At 45.2% G+C, this 22,564-nt stretch overlaps 1 protein-coding gene across 2 annotated transcripts in view; it reads right to left on the minus strand.

Annotated features, from left to right (window-relative positions):
- ARSK (arylsulfatase family member K) overlaps nucleotides 1-22,564 on the minus strand; it is a 50,394-nt gene that overhangs the window by 15,724 nt on the left and 12,106 nt on the right. Inside the window, exons 4-6 of one of the 2 annotated variants that reach the window (XM_074994207.1) lie at nucleotides 13,373-13,655; nucleotides 3,389-3,560; nucleotides 1,913-2,074 (exon numbers count right to left, since the gene is read on the minus strand). In XM_074994207.1, coding sequence (XP_074850308.1) covers nucleotides 1,913-2,074; nucleotides 3,389-3,560; nucleotides 13,373-13,655 — 617 coding nt within the window. Of the gene's footprint in view, nucleotides 1-1,912; nucleotides 2,138-3,388; nucleotides 3,561-13,372; nucleotides 13,656-22,564 lie in introns of both variants that reach the window. The other variant, XM_074994206.1, reaches the window with a different exon arrangement.

Raw genomic sequence — 22,564 nt, forward strand, 5'->3', positions numbered from 1 at the left:
ACTTTTTTCCCCAACAAATCAGATTCCTCTGTATATGTGGTAATTCTGTTCTTGTCGTCATCTTCAAGAAGCTTCATAATTCCATGCCTCACACCTAACTGTTCTTGTGATTACATCACCTGAGGCCTTCCTCAAATCTTCCTATTGGTCTCCTTCTTTCACAAGTTCCTTTACATTTCTGCCATGCTGGCATTTACCAATGGAATATAATCCTCAATGTAGGAAGTAAAACCACTACCTTGACTTTGCTTTGAAGCCTATCCTCAGGACCCACTTGTACTGGGAGGCTTACAGTAAATGGCCAAGTGGATAGGCAGTAGGGATTACTGATATCCATACTACTTCTTGGAAAAAAATTAAATATCTGAAACAAAATGACTGTGTACATCACTAGCCTTTGTGACCACATGTTCCCATCACTGTGATGCTCATCCCACTTCTTCCAATCCCTCTGTTTAATTCCTACATTCACTTGTTGATCTTCTATTATATCTGATCAGAAGCTTTTCAGAGCAGGCATTGTATCTTAGCCTACATCTACACTTACCGCAGAAGATTGACCACTCAGGTTTGATCTTCTGGGGTGCAGTTTTGTGCATGTAAGAAACAACATGTTTTGGGGTCAACGCTGACTCCAGAACTCCTCACAAGCCATGAGGATGAAGGAAGTTCAAGGGGAGGAATGCTCCCATCGACCTTCTGCTGTGAAGACAGCCACCAAAGTCAGTGAATAAAAGGTTGATTTTAGGTACCGCAACTGGCATACCTAACATTATGTATCAGCCATCAACATTCTGTGTGATTATAGTCTCAGTCTTACTATGTTACAGGTTGAACCTCTCTAATCTGGAACTCTTGTTCAGCAATATCTGTAATCCAGCATGATTTTAGTTAGACAGATGACCATTTATTATGGGTGTGGTCAAGTATCCCGTGGTCCTCTAGTTTGTTTTCAGCCACCAGTCCTGGCACTCATTGGCCGCGTCTACACGTGCACGCTACTTCGAAGTAGTGGCACCAACTTCGAAATAGCGCCCGTCACAGCTACACGTGCTGGGCGCTATTTCGAAGCTGAAATCGATGTTAGGCAGCGAGACGTCCAAGTCACTAACCCCATGAGGGGATGGGAATAGCGCCCTACTTCGAAGTTGAACGTCAAAGTAGGGCATGTGTAGACGATCCCTGTCCCGCAACATTGAAATAGCAGGGTCCGCCATGGCGGCCATCAGCTGAGGGGTTGAGAGACGCTCTCTCTCCAGCCCCTGCGGGGCTCTATGGTCACCGTGTGCAGCAGCCCTTAGCCCAGGGCTTCTGGCTGCTGCTGCTGCAGCTGGGGATCCATGCTGCATGCACAGGGTCTGCAACCAGTTGTTGGCTCTGTGGATCTTGTGTTGTTTAGTGCAACTGTGTCTGGGAGGTGCCCTTTAAGGGAGCGGCTTGCTGTTGAGTCCGCCCTGTGACCCTGTCTGCAGCTGTTCCTGGCACCCTTATTTCAATGTGTGCTACTTTGGCACGCAGACGTTCCCTCGGAGCACCTATTTCGATGTGGTGCTGCCCAATGTCGAAGTTGAACGTCGACATTGCCAGCCCTGGAGGACGTGTAGACGTTATTCATCGAAATAAGCTATTTCGATGTAGCATTCACGTGTAGACGTAGCTATTGTCTGGTATTGTTATTTAGCTGTAATTTACCCCTAAATGTCTTCAAAGAACCCACTCAGAAGTGGACCGGCAAATTCTCTCATTTGGTACCAGTTCGCTCCTGAGGGTGCTGGACTAGAGAGGTTCAACCCGTAGTACATAGAATATCCCAGTGGAACCCTAAGCATAATATTACTACTACTACTACCACCACCACTTCATATCCAAATCTCAAAGTATCAGTTATTTCAAATAGAATCAAGGTACTTACCAAGCATAGTTGGATAAATATCCACAAGAGATACCACATTTGACAGATGATGATGAACTTTAATGCCTGGCCCCATAACTAGAAGAGGAACATGGGAACTTGCTTCATACATGCTCATTTTATAAAACTGCTGATGCTCCATAGCAAGTTCTCCATGATCTGCTGTGAATATAACAATGGTTCTTTTAAGAAGTCCAGTATCACTTAAAGCTGAAATGATTTCACCTGCAACAAAAGACAGGCTTGAAGAAAGTATGTTCAGATTAGGTTCTTCTGATAAAGTAGCAAGCACATCCTATAGGGAGAGGTGTTGCGGTGCTGTTCAAGGGCCTTGGATCTCCTTTCCTTCCCAATGAAAGCAAAACCCAAGACTCCACCCCTCACTACAATCTCCACTATACAGTGAGATTATTGGGGACTGCAAATCCCAGCCTGGGGGATAGTGCTGAACCACCCACAAGGAGATCCTGAAGGGACGAGAAGCACTCCCTCCTTGCAAAGGAGGCTAGCCGCAGTTCCAGATATAATCTCACTGAGCCAACAATATTCAAGGCAATTGGGACAGCTAAGTCCGAAGGCATTGGGCTGAAGTCCTGGCTGAGACTCCACCCTGCCCCACATGCATGAGAATGAAAAACCCAGTGGCCCCACAGGGGCTACTGCAGCCTCAGATGTGAGCAGGATCAATGGCAACACAATAGAAGGGATGGTCATTATGCAGCAAAATATCTACACGTGCAACTTTCAGCAAGAGTAATCTCACTGACTTTAATACGACTATTTACATGTTTAAAATTACGTACATACTTAAGCATGTTATCAATATAGGGCCCTAGTCAAAAGCTATATGTATTGCAGTTGGATGATCACTGCAGTATGAGAGGTCCAGGAAGGCCTGACTACTTCTGCATGAGAGCAAAAGGCTTGTGTGACTCACAGGATAGTTCTTGTGCATTTATACATATGACCTCATCATTCTAACATCACAAAATCATTTAAAGAACTAGCCTATTCAGAATTGAGAATTCTTGTTCTTTAGATATCACTTTTAAATTGGAGAAACAAAGCACAGTAAATTAAGGCTGATTTGCATGTATGTGTATCTTAAAATGAACTACAGAAAACACTGGATGCTTATTTAGATGTAACTTATTCTTTCTTGTAGTTTTCAATATGTAGCTATTATAGCCATGGAAAAATATTGGATCCTTGTATAGGTAATTTTGTGTTCCACTTCATAGTCACAACTGTTGCCAATCAGCCCAAGCAGGTACCCAGTTTTGGGGCCTTGCCAAGGATGTTTCCATTCAGAGAAGAAATAATGAGAGAAGTTGGGTATTTATTTGCAGAATCGTTGTAAATAAATAGGCTTGAACCAAAGTTCTGTAACTCTTTACAAAAAGCTATCCTGATGAGAATTATCTACAAATAACTTCAAATCTCTTCTCTGTATTATTATCATGGAATATTACCTACCAAGCATGGCATCTGTTTCTGCACACATAGCATAATAAAATGCTCTGATATCTCTGATTTCTTTTATTGTAAATTTCCCAGTGCAGTTCTTAGTGTAAGAAGAATAATAATCTACTGGGTGCATGTCTGAAAGAGGAGGCCATTTTGGAATTTTAATAGCTTCATACCTCACCTAAAAACAAGAGGAAATTAAGTTATTTTGGCAAGTGAGTAATTCTTTTACAATAGGTTTGAGAAAAATATTACCGTAAATCAAAATTTCTCAAATGGTGGCTCATGCAGCACCTACTTAATATTAGTTACACAGTCCTGCCAGTCTCTTTGCTTTCTTGTTACTTCTACAGGTACCTAATCACCACCTTGCAAAGAAGAGCCTGGATACGGGTAAAAAAATCAGCTAGAAAACTAAAGTAGGAACCAGCAGCATGTTGACCAGCCAGCAGATATCTCATTAGAGTAAGAAAAGATAAAGGACAGTCTTTTAGAACTATATTCAGTAACTAATTCCAGAAGCATGGGCATAGTGCCACGTATAAAAAAAAAGATGTTGTAGCATGTACCTCCAAAGGATAAACTGTCACCTGGGAACATAGATCAACAAGTTAATTTACTTTTTCTGGGAAAACCTCCAGAAGAGCTGGTGTGAAATTTGTACCTTGGACAAAGAAGTCACATGGATAGTCTAATTTTTAAATATATGTTGGATATATATTTCTGGCATTTGGATGCTCAGACTTAGCTTTTAAGCCAGTTTTATGCCTTGTGCTGATATAAATGCCATGGCCTATAATGCAACCGTTCTACATAGGCACCCACATTTGCAAGCTGGACCCTGAATATAAAAATAAGCATTGCCTTTTGACTCAGATTTTAAAATGCTGAGTTTTTTTACTACTCAAGAATTATTTCTAAGTGATATTTAGAATGGTGAAGTACTAAATATGCAATGCGAAGTACTAAATATGCAATGCAATATCATGCAATGCATGATTTGAAAAATGAAGCAAAAAATGTGTTGAATCATCTACCATCTTACTAATTAAAAATCACAGCTGAAGACATTATCGACAGGCCCTGAGAGGCTTAAATACAATTTAGAAAGAGAGTGGAGACTGGGCAGGGAAACTGACAACTCAGAGTGAGTCAAGTAAACTGATGTGTTAAGGGTTGTATGGCACATATATACAGCAACATGAAAATATCATCCTAAGAAACAAATCCATCTTCAACAGATTTTATGAAATTCATATTGAAAATATCACAGCATAGATAACTTTCAATTCTTAATGTGTATACATGCCCAGGGGATGGCGTATATTGATGAATTTGTGGTAGACAGGTACACCTGGAGCCACCGCTGCTCATTTATTTAGTGCTAATGGGGAGCTGAGGCATCAGAGGTAGAAGAATTCAGTCCTGGTGAGAGATCCCTGTACCCTAGTTAGCACTACAGACCGCACACAGCTGCGACCGGTGTCTAAGATGTCACTTCCATTACCTTTTATTGATTAAATACACATTTATAAGGCTAATTAGAAGGGAGCAAAACTAGCATCCAACTCCTCCCATATTATCCAACATTTATATGATGTCATTAAAAGAGCTGGTAAGAGAACAAGCTCTGAAGTACCAAGACCACACACGGACAATACCTGGTTCTTTATGTCCTTTACATATAACTTAAAACAGCAGCATCTCCAAGTTTTCTCACTACCTAAGTGAAATAAGAAACTAGCTATATCTGAATTAAGGTTGAACCTCTTTCATCTGACACCCTGGGACCTGACCGGTGCTGGACAAGACAATTTGCCAGACCACAGCTGGTCAATGCTGTCCAGCAGCATTACCACCACTTCCACTGCTTACTGGGCTCATAAAAAACATTTAGGGGTAAATTTACAGCTAAATAACAGCACAGAATACAGAAGAGCCAGGGCTGGTGGCTGTAAACAAACTTTATAAAACCACGGGAAACTTGGCCACACCGATAAGTGGTTATCTGGCTAACAAAAATCATGGTGGATTAAGGAATGTTACCAGATGACAGAGTCCTGGGTTAGAGAGGTTCAACCTGTACCATTAAGGAGAGAGAAGTTTCTCAAACAATCCAGGTCTCTTAGTATACTCCCCTTTACTCAAAGCCTCACATTAAATCAATGTCTGAAACTGGTCAGAAGACTGAACTCTTTCCAGTAGGATTTACACTTGACCATACTAATCCATTAAATTCATTCTCTCTAGGCTTCACTGTTGCAACTCACATCTAGGAACAAAGCCATGTGCCCCTGGAAAAGCATCAGTCTGAACAAAATGCAGCAGACCATCTGCTTAGCAACGCAGAGTACCACAAACATCATACTGATGCTTCACTTTGCAGTAGCTTCCCCTTGTATATAGAATTCATTTCAAGATCTTGATCCTCATAAACAAATATCTCCATGAGATTGCTCCTAGCTACTTGAGAGACCACATTTTCCCTCACAACCATGACACTTGTGCTCTACTGGAACCATGAGAGCATTCGACAAACGAGAAGGGTGGAATAAAACCAGGGATAAACATCTTCACAATAACTTATACAAACTCCCTCCTGCAACAGATCAGAATCATCATAGGTCTTTCTGCAGTCAAAGCTAAATGTAAAATGCACCTCTTTGACCTTGCTTTCCCATGATACTCTCATATACACCTCAAAGTAAAAAGAGAAGTTACTCACCATAGTAACGATGGTTCTTCGCGATGTGTCCCCGTGGGTGCTCCACGATAGGTGTCGGGCTCGCCCCGGCGCCGCAGGTCGGATCTTTTCAGCAGTTTCTGCCGGACCGCGCCTGCGCCGGACCGCGCCGCTCCCTTGCGCGCTCCCGGCTGCGTGCGCGATCTGGTCCCCGCCAGTTCCTTGACCAACCGCCTCGGATGCTCCTGAAAAATACTAAACAGAGATCCGAAGCGGGGAGGATGGGCGGGTGGTGGAGAACCCACGGGGACACATCTCGAAGAACCACCGTTAATACGGTGAGTAACTTCTCTTTCTTCCTCGAGTGTCCCCGTGGGTGCTCCAAGATAGGTGACTACCCAGCAGGAACCCAAGATAGGAGGTGGGTAATTGGTTTATGTGCAGCTTCTCCCCGAGAGGACCGCTGTCGAGAGACGGGTATCCTCTTGGAATACCCTGTAAAGGGCATAATGCTTGGCGAAGGTGTCATAGGATGACCAGGTCGCCGCTCTGCAAATGTCTTTTAGCGCAATGCCCTTGAAAAAGGCTGTTGATGCCGCCACCGCCCTAGTGGAGTGAGCCCTAGGCGGGGCCAGGAAAGGAGTCTAAGTTCGTAGCACATTTTTATGCAGGATACGATGTGCTTCGAGATTCTCTGCGAAGAGAGACCTTCTCCTTTTGATTTGGGAGCGAGAGAGACTAGGAGTCTATCCGTTTTCCGGAAGGACTTAGTCCTGTCTATATAGAAAGCCAGCGCCCTCCTCACGTCCAGGAGGTGTAGGTGCGCCTCTTTGTTGGAGTTATGAGGTTTTGGATAAACGAGGGTAAAACTATAGGTTCGTTAATATGAAACTCTGAAGAAACTTTGGGAACAAAGGCTGGATGCGCCCATAAGGTTACCACCTCCTTGGAAATTACTGTGCAGGGTAGCGTTGCCATAACTGCCGCAAGCTCGCTCACCCTGCAAGCTGACATGATTGCAAGAAGAAAGGTCGTCTTTATGGTAAGGAGACGGAGGGAAACCGTGGCTAAGGGTTCAAACGGTGGTCCCGTTAGCACATTAAGCACCAGGTCCAAGCTCCACGAAGGTGGAAGCGGTTTCCGAGGGGGGTATAGGTTTACCAGCCCTTTGAGGAACCTGGTAACCATGGGATGGGCAAACACCGTGTGCCCTTCCTCTTCATGTCTGGAAGCCGATATAGCGGCAAGGGGGACCTTCAACGAGGATAGGGAGAGTCCGCCTCTCTTGGGGTCCAGTAAATACTCTAGTATTACAGGTATAGGCACAGCAAGGGGGGCTAATTGCTTGGTACAACACCATGCAGTGAATAGAGTCCATTTTTGCTTATAGGGCTTCCTGGTGGAAGTCCTCCTGCTACTTTCTAGGACTTGTTGCACTCCCTCCGTACACGTGCTCTCTAGGGAGCTGAGCCATGGATTAACCATGCTTGCAGTCGCAGGCCTCAGGGGTGTGAATGCACTATGGACCCCTGGGCTTGCGTGAGCAGATCCGGCGCCACTGGGAGGGGCATCGGTGGACGGTCCGACATGCGCAGGAGTAAGTGGAACCATTGCTGTCAATCCCACCTTGGGACTACTAGGATCATTTGCGCTTTCTCTCTCCTGGCTTTCTGCAAGACTTTGTGGATAAGCACTGTGGGAGTAAAGGCGTAGAGCAGGGAGCCCCTCCACGAGATCGCGAATGCATCTCCCAGGGACCCCCGTCCCAGTCCTGCCCTGGAGCAGTATTGTGGGCACTTCTTGTTGTGTTGAGTGGCAAACAGGTCTATCTGGGGAAAACCCCATGCGTGAAAAATTGGTCGTAGCAGATCGGAACGGATCTGCCACTCGTGTGCGAGTGCGAAGCGCCTGCTCAGCTGGTCTGCCTTCACATTGTGAGCGCCTGGTAAATACGAGGCTTTCAAGGTTATATTGTTGGTGATGCACCAGTTCCACAATCGGACTGCTTTGGCACATAAGGCATGGGACCGAGCTCCTCCTTGCCGATTTATATAAAACATGGTGGAGGTATTGTCTGTACTGATCCCGACTACTTGCCTTGTATATGGTCTCGAAAGTGTCTGCAGGCGTTGAACACTGCTCTGAGCTCCAGTATATTTATGTGCAGTGACTGTTCCATGGAGGACCACAGTCCTTGCGTCACCTTTTCGCCCATGTGTGCTCCCCACCCTATGTGGGAGGCGTCGGTAGTGAGAAAAACAGATATTTGTGGTTGGTGAAAGGGCACCCCTGTTAGCATGTTCTTGGGGTTCACCCACCATTGCAGGGATCTGCACACCTCTGTCGTGGGCGACGCCACCCGGTGGACGGTGTGTGCTGCCGGTTTGTAGACGCTCGCCAGCCAGTGCTGCATGCTGCGCGTATGCAATTGGGCGTTCTGTACCACAAACTTTGCTGCTGCCATGTGGCCCAGCAGCTGTAAACACATCAGAACCGGCACCATAGGGCTGAAGGTGATGACTTGCACGAGGGAACCAATGGCGTGAAAGTGGGCATCTGGTAGATAAACCCTTGCTGTGATGGAATTTATACGTGCCCCTATGAACTCTATGTCCTGTGCGGGGTCTATCTTTGATTTTGCCAGATTGATGACCAGGCCCAGCAAAGAGAACGTGTCTGCTGTGACGTGTATCATGCGAAGTACCTCCTCTTTCGAGGCCCCTTTCAATAGGCAGTCGTTTTTTTTTTTTCCAGATATGGGAATATAAATACTCCCTGTCTGAGCAAGTAGGCTGACACCACTGCCAAGGTCTTGGTGAAGACTCTGGGGGCCGAGGAGAGGCCAAACGGCAGAACCTTGTACTGAAAATGTTCTTTGCCTACCATAAACCGGAGAAAATGCCTGTGAGCCGGGTGAATAGTTATGTGGAAATACGCGTCTTATAAGTCGAGGGCTGCGAACCAATCTCCATCATCCAGTGCCGTAAGTATAGAGGCGACTGTGATCATCCGAAAGTGTTGCTTGTGCAAGTACCGGTTGAGGCCTCGAAGATCTAGGATGGGCCTCCAGCCTCCTGTCTTTTTCTCTGTGAGGAAGTATCTTGAGTAGAACCCTTTCCCTCGGAGTTGCTCCGGCACTCTTTCCACTGCCCCTATAAGCATAAGATGGTCTACCTCCTGCTTGAGTCTCGCTTCGTGGGAGGCATCCTTTAGGTGGGGTCTGGGTGGAGGTCGTGGCGGTGGGAGCAACTGGGAGGGAATCGCGTAACCCGCGGCTATGATCTCCAGTACCCATTTGTCTGTGGTGATCTTTTGCCACTGGTCGTAGAATGGTCGGAGGCGATGGTGGAATAGTAGCTTTGGATGACATTGCACAATGGTAGTGATAGTGCAGCCCTCGATCTGTGTGTCAAACTTGTGGCCTTTGGCCCTGCCCCGAGGACGCACGGCTCTGTTGAGAACGTCGCTTGGGAGTTCTGTACTGTTGGTGCTGTTGATGTTGCCCTTGCTTGTAGCCCCTGTGGTACTGGGGACGCTGTGGTTGATACTGCAAACAGCTTCTGCGTGTCAAAGGGGAGATCAACGATCTTTGCCTGCAGATCCCTCGGGATACCCGATGTCTGGAGCCAGGACTCCCTGCGCATGACCACTGCCACAGCTGTTGAGCGTGCTGCCGTATCCGCTACGTCTAGGGCAATCTGAACTCCTGTCCTCGAGGCTGCATAGCCTTCCTGCACGATGGCCTTGAGCACCGGCTTCATGTCGTCTGGAAGCGAGTCCATGAGGGAAGTCAGCCTGGAGTAGTTGTCGAAATTATGGTTCGCTAGATGCGCTGCGTAATTCGCCATTCTCAACAGTAGGGTAGAGGAGGAGTAGACCTTTCTGCCGAACAACTCTAGTTTCTTGGCATCTTGTCCGTTCCCCCTGTCTTGTACTGAGAAGTTTTCGACCTCTGTTGAGACGATTCCACCATCAGAGAATTTGGTTGCAGGTGGCTGAACAGGAACTCCATGCCCTTCGTCAGGACGAAGTACTTCTTATCCGCTCTCTTGTTTATAGGCAGAGTGGACGCAGGGGTCTGCCATGTTGTGGTCGCGGACTCCATGATTGCTTCATCAGTGGAATAGCTATTTTGGAAGAGGCCGGAGGTCTCAGGTTTTTAAGGAGCTTATGGTGTTTCTCCTGCACCTCTGCTGTTTGGATGCCTTGCGTGAAGGCCACCCTTTTAAACAGCTCTTGGAACTGTTTGAGATCGTCCGGAGGATGGACGTCCCCTGGGGCCGTGGCCTCGTCAGGGGAAGATAGCGAGGAACCACTAGGGTAAACCTCTCTGGACCCCTCTGGGTCCTGTTGATGGTGATACATCCTCTCGCTAGATACTTGTGAGGGAAAATCTCGGGGTTCCAGAATCAACTCCTCCTGAGATATCTGCGTTTCTATCCCCGTCCGCGATTGCCCTTGGGGATATTGAACCGTCTGGGGGGATCTGTCCCTGGGAGTATGCCTATGGTGTCTATGCCCCGCGTGATAGGGGCGACCATGGCAACACGGGCACTGTTCCGGAGACGGAGACCTGGACCACTCTGGAGGCGCATACCCCCTGCGTCTGGGGGAGCGAGATCGTCTGGGTGATTGAGATAATGGAGAGACTGATTTGTGGCAGTACTCCAGGGGTTCAAAGCCCAGGAAGGGCGATGGTGGTCCGAGCCATGGTGATGCTGGCTGTAGGAATGGGGATGGGGGCTCAGGGTATACTGGAGGTGACCCCTGCCGCCTCGTTGGAGTCTGCAGCATAAGTGGAGGGCTTAGAGCGAGTAGCCCTGCAGCCCTGTCTGGAGAAGGGCTGCGGTGCCGGGTTTTCTGTGCTGCCTTTCCCCTCCCCTGTGGGGCTGGCTGTGCCCCTTTCCGCGTCGGGGATCTCGGCCCCGCTGTCTGCGCTGCGCTCGGCACGCTCCACTGCGGTGCCATGCGGGTGGTCTCCCCCGGTGCCTGCAGGCCACGTGCCTGCAAGCTCTGCACCGCCGGTTCCCTGGGGGTCGGTGCCGCTAGCTGCGGTGCCGCCGGTTCCGGCGCTTGCCTGGCTGCCGCCCTGCCCGCGGTGCGGGGCGGCTGTTTGATTATCGGAGGCTCAGCCTCTGCCATGTGCGTCTCCGCTCAGCTGTGACTGCGGCTGGGGGCTATGCGCTCCACCCGTCCCGCTCGCTGTGGCTGCCGGCAGGGATCGGGTTGGTGAAAGCTTCCTCCGTTTTTGCGCTGATGGGGTTAGGGAAGCAGCTTTTCTTTTATGGGCCCCTGCAGGTCCCTCCTGCTGAGGCCTCTCCGGCGCGTCTGGCTGGAGGGCCTTGTCAAAGAGCAGCATTTTCAGCCGCATCTCCCTGTCCTTCCTTGCTCTGGCTGTGAGCTTTGCGCGGAAGGAGCATTTCTGTGCCCTTTGAGTTGTTAATAGGGTACTTAGCACTTTCTCTGTGCCTGTTCCCCTCTCGGACTCAGCCTGCCGTGGCAGGAGGCCTAATGGCCTTACGTCCCCGGGCCTCTGCTGCTCCGCTTGCTACTAAGGCTGTAAAACTTTACTTTTTACTCTCTTTTCTTTTTTTTTTTTTTTGAAAACAATAACAAGCTAACTTAATCTAAAGACTGAAAAAGAAGCTCGAAACACTTTAAAAACATTGAATACGCTAACTCTGGCCATAGCCTGAGCGGATTCCGTCTGCAGCCGATGGCGGTTAAAGAGGAACTGGCGGGGACCGGATCGCGCACGCGGCCGGGAGTGCGCAAGGAAGCGGCGCGTGCCGGCGCATGTGTCGTCCGGCAGAAACTGCTGAAAAGATCCAACCTGCGGCGCTGGGGCGAGCCCAACTCCTATTGTGGAGCACCCACGGGGACACTCGAGGAAGAACAATACATTTTTTAGAAGATTAATAACATCATCAGACTCTAACTACTTTTTCCTGGGCAAAGAAGGAAGAAAGAGTGAGACTCATTCCAAATGCGGAAGAAAATATTTAGGAAGAAATATTTCTAAATGCTTAAAAAGGTATCAGATATTATTGTAAGGGGGCAGGGAGAGCATTAAGTAACACAGATAAAATGACTTTACAACACTCCAGAAATAAAGATTGGGCTAACTACGCAAACATCAAATACACGGGAAATGAATGTAAGGTTTCTTCAAATCCTATTGCTGAGTTACTGGGTTGTGTGAAATCTTGTTGTCATTTGTACAGTGGGAGCCATGGTAACTAATCAAGAGTTTTGTGACAATAGCGTAACTGCCTTTGTGGACAATACAGGAGACAGATAAACAGAAATTGTTTATTTCTTCACCCAGAGATTTCCCATACATGGAAATAGTTAGATTTTTCTTAGAATCAATATGAAAAATTGAGGGAGCTAGATTAGTAACCAAAGTATTGGGTGACAGAAAAAACAAAAGGCTGCATTGTGCAAGGTGACTGATGTAGCACCTTGGCAATCATTCTTGGTTAAGATCAAGCTGTTGCCACAGACTTCAGACACTATAGGTGTACCTCTGAAAACTGGGATCCAACATCCTGCTGGACCACGGATGTTGCCAGACAAGAGAAACCTGGGATGGATCCTACAGCAGCCAAGCTGCTGTCAGGGCTGGGGCCCATGGTGGTGACAGCAGACCAGCAGCTGGAAACAGAGGGGCCAAAGCCCTCAACAGTGGGGCTGCACCTGGGGCCATGGCAGTAGGGCTGGAGCCAGGGCTGCTGGCAGTGGGGCCTGTAGCAGGAGGCTGAAGTGGGCAGCATCCAGGCCAGGGCTGAAGGTAGGAGGATCAGCCAGGGTGGACGTGGGCTGGGGGCAGGGGATCTCCCCGGTCCAGCAAATCACTTGTTTGGGACCAGTCAGGTCTTGAGGGTGCCAGATCTGGGAGATCCAACCTGCATTTGATTTTAGATATCATCTGCCAGACTCATGTTGCTACAAAATGCTTTATAAACAATGAGCTAGAGACTAGGAACGGAAGGACTGTACAGGAAACACCATTAAATATTTAGGTTAATACATACTCCTTTTGGAATAAGAAATATTTTTACTAAGTCATGAAATATTGCACAAGAGAGACAGGAACTGTCACCTGTTTTCCTCTTTTTGGGCTTCTTCTGTGGCAACCTTAAGAAGTGTGCTTAATATCTCATCCACAGATGGCTGTGCACTATAATATCACTATTGGACATCTGTCCAAGTTTGATGTGAATTACAGTGTATGAAATAAGGTGCTGCGCATAATGAATGTAATTATAAATTGATTTTGATTTAAGTTTCTGTACATTTTCACATACCTTTTCAAGCCAATAGGGAGATGTCAGAAATGTAGAGGACCCAAAATTTTCTCCTGTAGAGGGTGATGGGTATGGATGTGGTAAATTTAACCCCAAATAGAGAACAAATGGTTGACTGATGTTAATGGCTTCGTTCCTTATCCAACTTGCTGCTTTATCAGTATTCTGCCAATCTTTTTCCATCACTCTCACAAATGTCTTGTTACCAGTAAGATTCACCATGGGTCTGCCTTCTTGTCTGAGCAGGAAATCAACATCTCTTGTCCAAGCTTCCACACGATTACTGAAAATACAAGACTGCACTCAAAGGAAAGCATTTCCTTTTCTTTTCTTTTCCTACAACTAAAAATCAAGTAACATCACCTCAGTTTGAAAGTATCTAAATATCTAAATTTGCAATTGAATTTATTTGCCTGTAATTCTATTAGTGGTATTAGAGTCAAATAACCTCGACAGCTTAACTATATATTCATTACTTTCATTAATATTTTTCCAATTCTCCTTCCTTTTTAAAAAAACAAAAACAATCCTAGTCATTTCATGCCATAGGACTCTTTCTCCTGCCTCTGATATTTTCCAGTTCTACTTCTGCAAATGAATATTTAGAAGCAACATTTATGAACCTTGCTATCACATCTCCGCTTAATGGATTCTCTTCACTTTTTGCTATGGCTTCACTACTCATTCAGTTGTAGCATCTGGTGTTGAATTTTTGTTGTGTAATCTTATTTTCTACTGGACCCTTTCAACCACCTAAAGCTTCACATATTTTGAACCACATTGTTTTATTTGGATTCTATTATATAGATTTTTTTGTAACACTGCCATTTTGGATCAAATCCTCTACTGACTTTCCCTATGCACCCCAGTTGACTCCAGCTGATAACATTATTGGAGAGTGGGGGGAAGGCAACAATGGAGCCCAAAGAGGCATAAATGAAACAAGATTCATGATTAAATATGGTTTGAGACAGATTTTCAATTACTGAATCTCTAAAATCTTGAGAAACCTGAGCTGTAAATGTCTCCATATCTCTGCCAGAGTGAATGACACCCAAAGCATCATAAACAAAGACTGGAGAGTATCACTCCATCTTGGAAATGTATTTAAATCCCCTTTTTAAAAAACGGTACTTCCTGTGTCATTGAAGGAACGATAAGAGAAAGCATGCAATGTCAGACTGCTCAGGATTTTAGCCATGTGGTTTTGTGAAAATATAGTGCCAATTATATTTTAAAGAATATTCATGTATTTTTTCTTCCTTATTTGGAATTTTGTGAACAAGCTTTTAACTTGTAGCAAACATTTGTGTCTCGCCTTTATCAATAAAACAATTTTACGTCTCTTTAATTCTTGTGAAGTTATATGTGCTTCCATGCTGGGCCAATAAGACGACACCAGCTTGCTGGGCAGCCCAGGCCCAGCCTCTCCCCTGTGAAGAGCTGCCAGCCTGAAAGGGCCAGGCCCGCCTTGTGACGAACTACCAGGGTGCTGCAGCCCTGGCCCCCCAGAAGGAGCCACCATCAGAGCAGTGCCACCCTTGCCACTCTGGTAAGCACCTTGTTTCTGACCTTGCAGACACTTGCCTGACCTCCCCCACCCTGAATCCTGCAAACACACCCTGCCCTGAGCCCCGCCATACCACGCACCCAACTATTGCACCCCCATCACCTGCCCTGAGCCCCCCATTTCCTCCCCTAACTCCTGCACCCCCACACCCATAGCCCCCTATCCTGAAGGACCCAAGCAATGCTTGGTAAATCTTCTAGTGATATAATATATATGAAAAATGTAGGCCAGCCTAATCATCTAGATAAAGTGATCTTGGAAGTAGGGAATAAAGGAAAGGAACAGGTCACTCTTCAGTAATGGAGCTCTGGAGGAAGAGATATTGACAGATTCCAAAGAAAAAATATCTTCAGGGAGTGAGAGAGAAAGGGTGTTACAACAAACACTATGGCAGCAAAATGGCGCAACCTCTATGCCTCAGTAAAATACACCATTAACCATATTTATCTACAGAAAGAAAGAAAATAAATATTAATGAAGCATGAAACCAACTGAATGCATACATTATATTCTCTGATACAATATATTATGCAACTTTACTAAAAGAACACAAAAAATGGATAATTTGTACAAAGAGATCTTCTCTGAAATGAAAACATGATGAAAAAATCACAGGGCAAACAAAAAATGATTGGCTCCCAGAGTTCACACTGCAAATGATTTACTAATTGGAATTTAAAAGTTTTGAAAATGAATCTTAAACAATTACTTAAAACATAATGAGAATGAAATGGGATCATACCTCCTTTGCTGACAGATGGCTTTCCAAAAAACAGCAAGCTTAGACAGCAAAAACAATGAAGAGATAAAGGACAGACATATGATGTTGCTTAATAAATGAAAAGAAAGTCTTAAAAGCTGGAATCATTACTACTGTATAAATGAAAAAATATAAAAGTGAAGAAATTTAGGCCCCAGTTGAAATATTTAAAAAATACTGGCATATATATATAGCACCCTTTATGCAAAAGGGCCTCACAAGTGCCAATATACAACATTGCTAAAATGTAGTCACTACTCTGATGGAAGAATAGTTGCTATTTGACAACCAGCAGTAGAGACTGCAAAATTCTGGGCAATGCCTATGTCATAACCTTCTTCATTTTGTAGAGTTTTTGATGTAAGTGCTGATTTTTTTGTTCAAAAAGCAAAAAAAGGTCATGGTTTATGCTATGAAGAATAGCGTAACAATGAAGAATCTGCCCAAACATACTCAACTCCTCTGATGCAAAGACACTAAAAACTGAACTTAAACTGGCCATTGATGTCCCCTGTGTGAGAGATCTTCACTGCTGTAAAGTGATGGAGGTAGCATATATGCCTCCTGCACCAGGTGCATATCTCTGGCATAAGCAAGAAGAAGGATTTATTGGTGTGATAGGAGCCAGGCTATAGTGAAGGGAATGTGCTAAAGCTAAGCTTCCCTGTACCTGAGGGGCCTGTACACAAGGAGGATGCATTTGCAACCCCCAATGGGCCTGCTCCATCCCTGCTCTGCCCCCACCTTAACGCCCTCCCCTACCAGCCTGGCAAGAGATTTCCTGCTGCCTGTGGAGAAGGGGAGTTCAGCAGCCTGCAAAGCAGCAGAACAATGCTGCGTGGTGAGTACGGGCAGTGAGGTAAGAAGGACAAGGGGAGGTGAGCCCCTGTGGCTGCTGTTACAGCCACCTGCACCCTGCCACAGGTAATCTTCCCCCACATGCGCTGAGCAGCAGTGGGAGGGAATCTTTGGGCTGAGCCAGGAATGAGGAAGGGAGCTTTGGGCTGTACCAGGGTGGGGTGGAGGGATACTTTGGCTGAGTGGGGAAGACGTTTGGGCCGAGTGGGGAGCAGGTTGGGGTGTTTGTGCCAGGAGAGGATGCTGGGACCTTGCAGGATGAGAGTGAGGATTTGAGGCTGAGCAGGGTTTGGTGAGGCAGTCCTAGAGCCTACCAAGGCCAGGGTGGAGCTGTTCGGGGCAAAGATGGGAGGCTGACTGGGGATGGCCCTGCCACTGTGGCTCCAGCATTCCCAGCTGTTGTGGTGACCCAGCTCCAATCTGGGCCCAGCCCCACTGGAAAAGTAAGATAACCTGGCCCCAGATTTGTCCTCCCTGCCTACTGCACCTGACCTCCCCCTCCCAGCATCCTGCCCTGCCTCCTGTACCCTCCCATCCCAATGCCCTTAACCCCTCACATGCCCCAACCCGGATTCCTGTACCTCCACATCCCCAGCACCCTGCCATAACGTCTAACCCCCTACACACTCCGGTCCCAGATCCTGAGCGCCTCATATACTCCAATCCTGACTCCTGCACCCCCAAATCCCCAACCCACTGCCCCGAGCCTTCCACACTCCAGCCCATATTTTTTTTTTGAGTACAGTAAGGTCTCAGAGTACACGAATCCAGAATAAGTGACCCCACTCTTACGCAGCTGACCCCCGACTCCTACAGTAAGCCCTTGCTTTACGCGGCTTCATGTTCGCACAATGCAAAGCTGCTGGGCTCTCAGCCTGCGTAGCTGCCTGCAGGCAGCTACGCAGGCTAAGAGCCCCTTCCCCCTGCGTTCCAGAGCAGTGCTAGGCACTGCTCTCTGAAAGTAGGGGGAAGACTTTTCGCTTGCCTAGCTGTCTGCCCCTCGGGGCAGCCAGGCAGGCTAAAACCCCCGCTTACAAGAGCGGCAACGCTTCACAGCCACACCGGTTCATCCCCCTTAAACCTGCCACTGGCTCAACCCCCCCGCCCAACTGCCCTGCCCCTGTGGCCCCAGCTCACCCTCCCCAAATGCCCTGGCTCACCTCCTCCAGTGGGCAGCTCCGGCCGCACACTGGGGGCTCCCCTCCAACTCCTGTGGACCTGGCTCCAATCCCCTCACTGCACCCCCACTCAGCCTGAACTCCCCACTCCCCCCCTCCGGCATGCTCAAGCTCCAACTCCCCCATCCGGCTCCTACCACCGCAGACATGGGCCCAACCCCCCCCCAACACCCATGTGACCCCAGCTGCCCCCCCCCACCACGGCTGACTCAGTGCATGCAGGGCTTCAACTCCACCCCCCCCAGCTCAAGCACCCTACCTTGGTGCACCCCCGTTCAACCCCCACCACTGCAGCCCCAGCTCACCCCCGGCACACATTGAACCAGCCTTGAAGGATTAAACAATCATGTAAATGCATAATAAATTATTACTAATCCCTCTGTATATCAGTTTTGCTTGTTTTCTTTTTCTTAAATTTATATATATATATATATATATATATATATATATATATATTTGCTTTTTTCTTTATCATCTATTCTAGATAAACCTACATTCGTCTTTGATTAACAATGGCCAAAGACAACAGCTTCCTAGGACAAATGGAAATTATCTTCTTTTAAATAAAGTACTAGGAGAACTAACAGCCTATATTCTTTGTCAGATAATTATCAGTTAATAGAAATTATATATAGTCTTAGATTTCTAAATGATAAATGTTGGTAAACATCAACTTCGCCATATACACACAAACCACTTAAAAAAAAATCCTAAACTTCAATCAATGCTAATCAACACTTACTACCGGTCAAAATAAAAGAAAAATGCTTCTTGAGAATTCAGTTTGATTTAAGGATGTTTACTTTGTATACTTTAGCATGTGAGGTTGACAATTTTGGTTTTAACAATTACAAAGTTATAACTTTCTGAATCCCAACTCCACTGTTACTAAAAATGGGGGGGGAACACTATCGTTACCATAACTTTGAGAAATTAAGTAGATAAAAGCTGAAAATAAGTATATTTTTAAACACGGATATTATCCATAAAATTATATAAAAAAACCAAATGTGGCCAAACCTAGATATATATTTAGGGCAAGTTCTTGTTCTGTGGTTCAGAACTGAAGAAACTGCAGGTTGTTTGGGCCAACTCTATATTTTTGAAATATCCATCTTTCTTTTGAGCCTAAGTGTCAAGCATCTCATACTGAGAGGACAGCTCTGTTTCTCTTTGCAGGCCTTCTCTTTACCAGGAAACCAAAGCAACAGGACTGCACTAATTAACTCAACATGCAACAGTAACCTTCCTTATAGCTATTCCACGCTATTTATAGATTAGTTAATTGGGTAGTTAGACTTTTTAAATGCCTACCAAGGTGTAATTAGAATGAAATGCACATTTTTCTCTAACAAAAATCATATACTTCATTTTTTCCATTAGAAAACTGGATTAAATTTTAAAGTTCCACTTATGTATTCATTAGAAAAAGGCTGACTCACCATTTATTTATTTTAGTTTATTCTCAACTTCCACCCACTTTTGTTCAAGTAACAGTAAGGGCCTGATCCTGGTAAGGGCTGACCCCAACTCCCATTAAATAGAAATCTGAAAAGGTTCAAAAACTCACAACAGACTTTCAGCACAGAAGGTTCAAGGCATAAACCATAAACACTAAAATCATTGAGCTTAATTCACCACTATATTACAGTGAACCCTCGAGTTATGCAGAGGGTTTGTTCCTGCAATCCCCATGTAACTCAACTTTTCGTGCAAGTTTGTGGAGGAGATGGGTTCCTATCTCCCCTGGGCTTGCAGGAGCCAGCAAATTGACCAGCCTAACAGGGCTGGTCAGTTTCTTGGCTCCCAGAGTGGCAGAGAGCCAGGAGGCAGCTTGGTTCCCATCTCCACCCAATGCAACTTGTGGGACCCAAGAAAATGAACAGCCATGTTTGCTGGTCAGTCTCCTGCGTCCCAGAAGCAGTGGGGAGATGGAAACCAAGTGGCAGCCTGCTTCCTAGCTCCCCACTGCTTGGGGGACCCAGGAAACTGATCAGCCATGAGCCATAAGCCAGCCTTATGTTGCCATGCAGAAAAATGTCATCTTTCAAAGTATTTCATCCTTGACTTATATAATTTTATTTTAGAGACTTTAAAAGAATGAATCATCCACATAATCATTTCTTTCTCACATTACAGTCACACACACTCTGACCCATTGCTTTCTCAGAGAAAGATTCCACGAAGGTGCATTTGACGTATCTAAACAGTTAAGATCAGCTATGCTTATTAAAAGTATGAATAACCACTGTATTCAACAAGCTAGTGATGCAAATCTTTAAGTTACAAAATAAAAACCATACATAAGTGATTTTCTTCCTTAACAATTGGTTTTAGAGGTCTCAACATGGTACAGTAAAGATTTCAATCACACTCACAAACAAGAAAAAAAAAGCTTTGATTTTTAAACGTTTCACAAGTAGATTATTGTTACATATGCTGTCCACACATCTATTTCTTACTAAAAAATGCAAATTTATCAGAGGTTCTGTAATGATAAAACTTGAAGATACAGCAGGGAACATCTATTCATAGTTCTGATGATGAATTAAATAGGCTATGTCTACACTAGCCCCCCCCTTTCAAAGGGGGATGCTAATGAGACACTTCAGGATATGCTAATGAGGTGCTGGAATGAATATGCCGCATCTCATTAGGATAATGGAGGTGTGGCACTTCGAAAGTGCCGCTTTCGATCATGCGCGGCTCATCTACACAGGGTCCTTTCGAAAAGGAACCCATATGGATGAGCCGTGCATGATCAAAAGCAGCACTTTTGAAGTGGCGCAGTGGCTGTTATGCTAATGAGGTGCTGCATATTCATTGCAGCATCTCATCAGCATATCCCAAAGCATTTCATTAACATCCCCCTTTCAAAAAGGGGGGGGGGCTTGCATAGACATAGCCATAAAGAGTCACAAAGGAAGAGACATGCCTTAATAAGGTAAGTATACATACAATGTATTATGGACTCAGTTCACTGAAGAAAACTTCTCAATGGCAACATAAGATTTTTCTGTAGATTCTTTATTCAGGATCACCCTATCTTTCTGCTGCAGAACCTGAACTTTGAAAACCCTGTGGCTTCTTCATCTGTAAAATGCTGACCTAGTTACCTATTGCTGATGAGGATTAGTAAACTAACATCTACAAGTCAATTTAAACCCCAAACTGCTGAATAAATGCAAAGTATTAATTATCAAAGTATCATTTACATGTCTGATTACTCATTTTGGATAGGGAGGAGAGCTGTTTTTTATGGCTTGTTGTCATTCAAAACATTTATTTGAAGAAAATCTTTGCAGCAACAATAGATATTTTCAGTGAGAATATTTACAAATACATTGCCACATTAAAAAATTTCCTGAGACATGGGGAGATTAAAAAACCTCAATGCTGCCAAAAATTATCTGGTTTGCTTTCCTCCAAAAATATTTAGGTTCTCACAGGTTTGGAGGCAGGGCCCAACACAGATTCTAGAAAGCATATAGCGAAACAGCTTCTGGGCAGTCTACCACAGAAGCAATACAGTCTGGCTGATATGATCTTCAATTCTAATATCTCTCAAACCTTTTCATGCTGGGCAAAATTATTTTAGGGATCAAATTCTAGTGAAGCTGATAAACAGCCTCTTTTGAGACTGATGCAGCTACCTTTTTCTAATTTGGCTAAAATTTTGCCTCCTTTCACCCACACGTCCCATTCACAGACGGAGCATGCAACAGTTAAGGCTAGTCAGCCTTCAACACAACAGGATTACAAACATTAGCATGGCTGCTGTGAGACTACAAATGAAGAATATCAAAGGACATATGGGCCAATTAAGCACACCAACACAAATCCCACAACCTAATGTGGGTGAATCACATGCTAGAAACTGGGTGTGGAAGAAAATGTTTTATTGCAGACTATCTATATCCCAATTAATATCACAGGACCAGATCACATCATTAATTCCTTTCCAACTATAATATAACCTATTGAGTATGGCAATATATTCAAATCTGTCACCTGTTCGTTCAGCCCACAAGAACTTGCATTGTCTGAAGTACCAAAGTTTGTCAAATTCTGCAGAGAATTATACTATTTTTTCTATATTGGCAGCTACACTAGATTAGTTCCTAATGACCCACTGAAGAGTAAATATTGATGCAGTGATGCAAAAAAGGAACAATGAATTGGCAGTAAATATCTTAACCCCATAGTGAAACAGAACAATATTAGAGATATAAATAGCAAACTCGGACCTCCAGTTAAGCCTGCTTCAACAAAAAAATAATGTTTTGGTTAACATTGTTGACACTGGTTTACCCAAACACTTCTCAAAGTTAAAGCTACTCTCAGTGATCAGTGTTGAGGAGTCAGGGTGAAGGGGGTGGTAGGCAGGCAAGGGGTCGAGGGAGAATGGTAAAGGAGCCAGGACGTATAAGTTTTGATCGTGCCCTATTGTTTCTCGTTTTTGGGATGATACTAAAACCAGAATTAACACGATCCTAGCATTGTCATTTGAACATAAAGTTGACATCTTTGTAGTGGGTCACATTGCCTCATTTGCTGAGTATCACTATACCAAAGGGAATGGCTATACAGAGTTGCATAGGTCATGAGCAGTCAAATTTAGTTACATTAGCAAAATAAATATGCCCTTTTCATTTCATTATTTCACTGATCAGGAAGGCAAATTTAATGGATTGACAGACCTGGGTTCAAAGAGAGGCATTTATAATGGTGTTGCATCCACTTCTCACACCTCTCTCTGATGAGGTGAATCTGTGCTCTTTAAACAATCCCAGACCTAGTACTGAGTCATACCCCAGGATTTCCTC

The sequence above is a fragment of the Carettochelys insculpta genome, chromosome 5, assembly GCF_033958435.1.
Source record: "Carettochelys insculpta isolate YL-2023 chromosome 5, ASM3395843v1, whole genome shotgun sequence".
NCBI classification, from domain to species: domain Eukaryota; kingdom Metazoa; phylum Chordata; order Testudines; family Carettochelyidae; genus Carettochelys; species Carettochelys insculpta.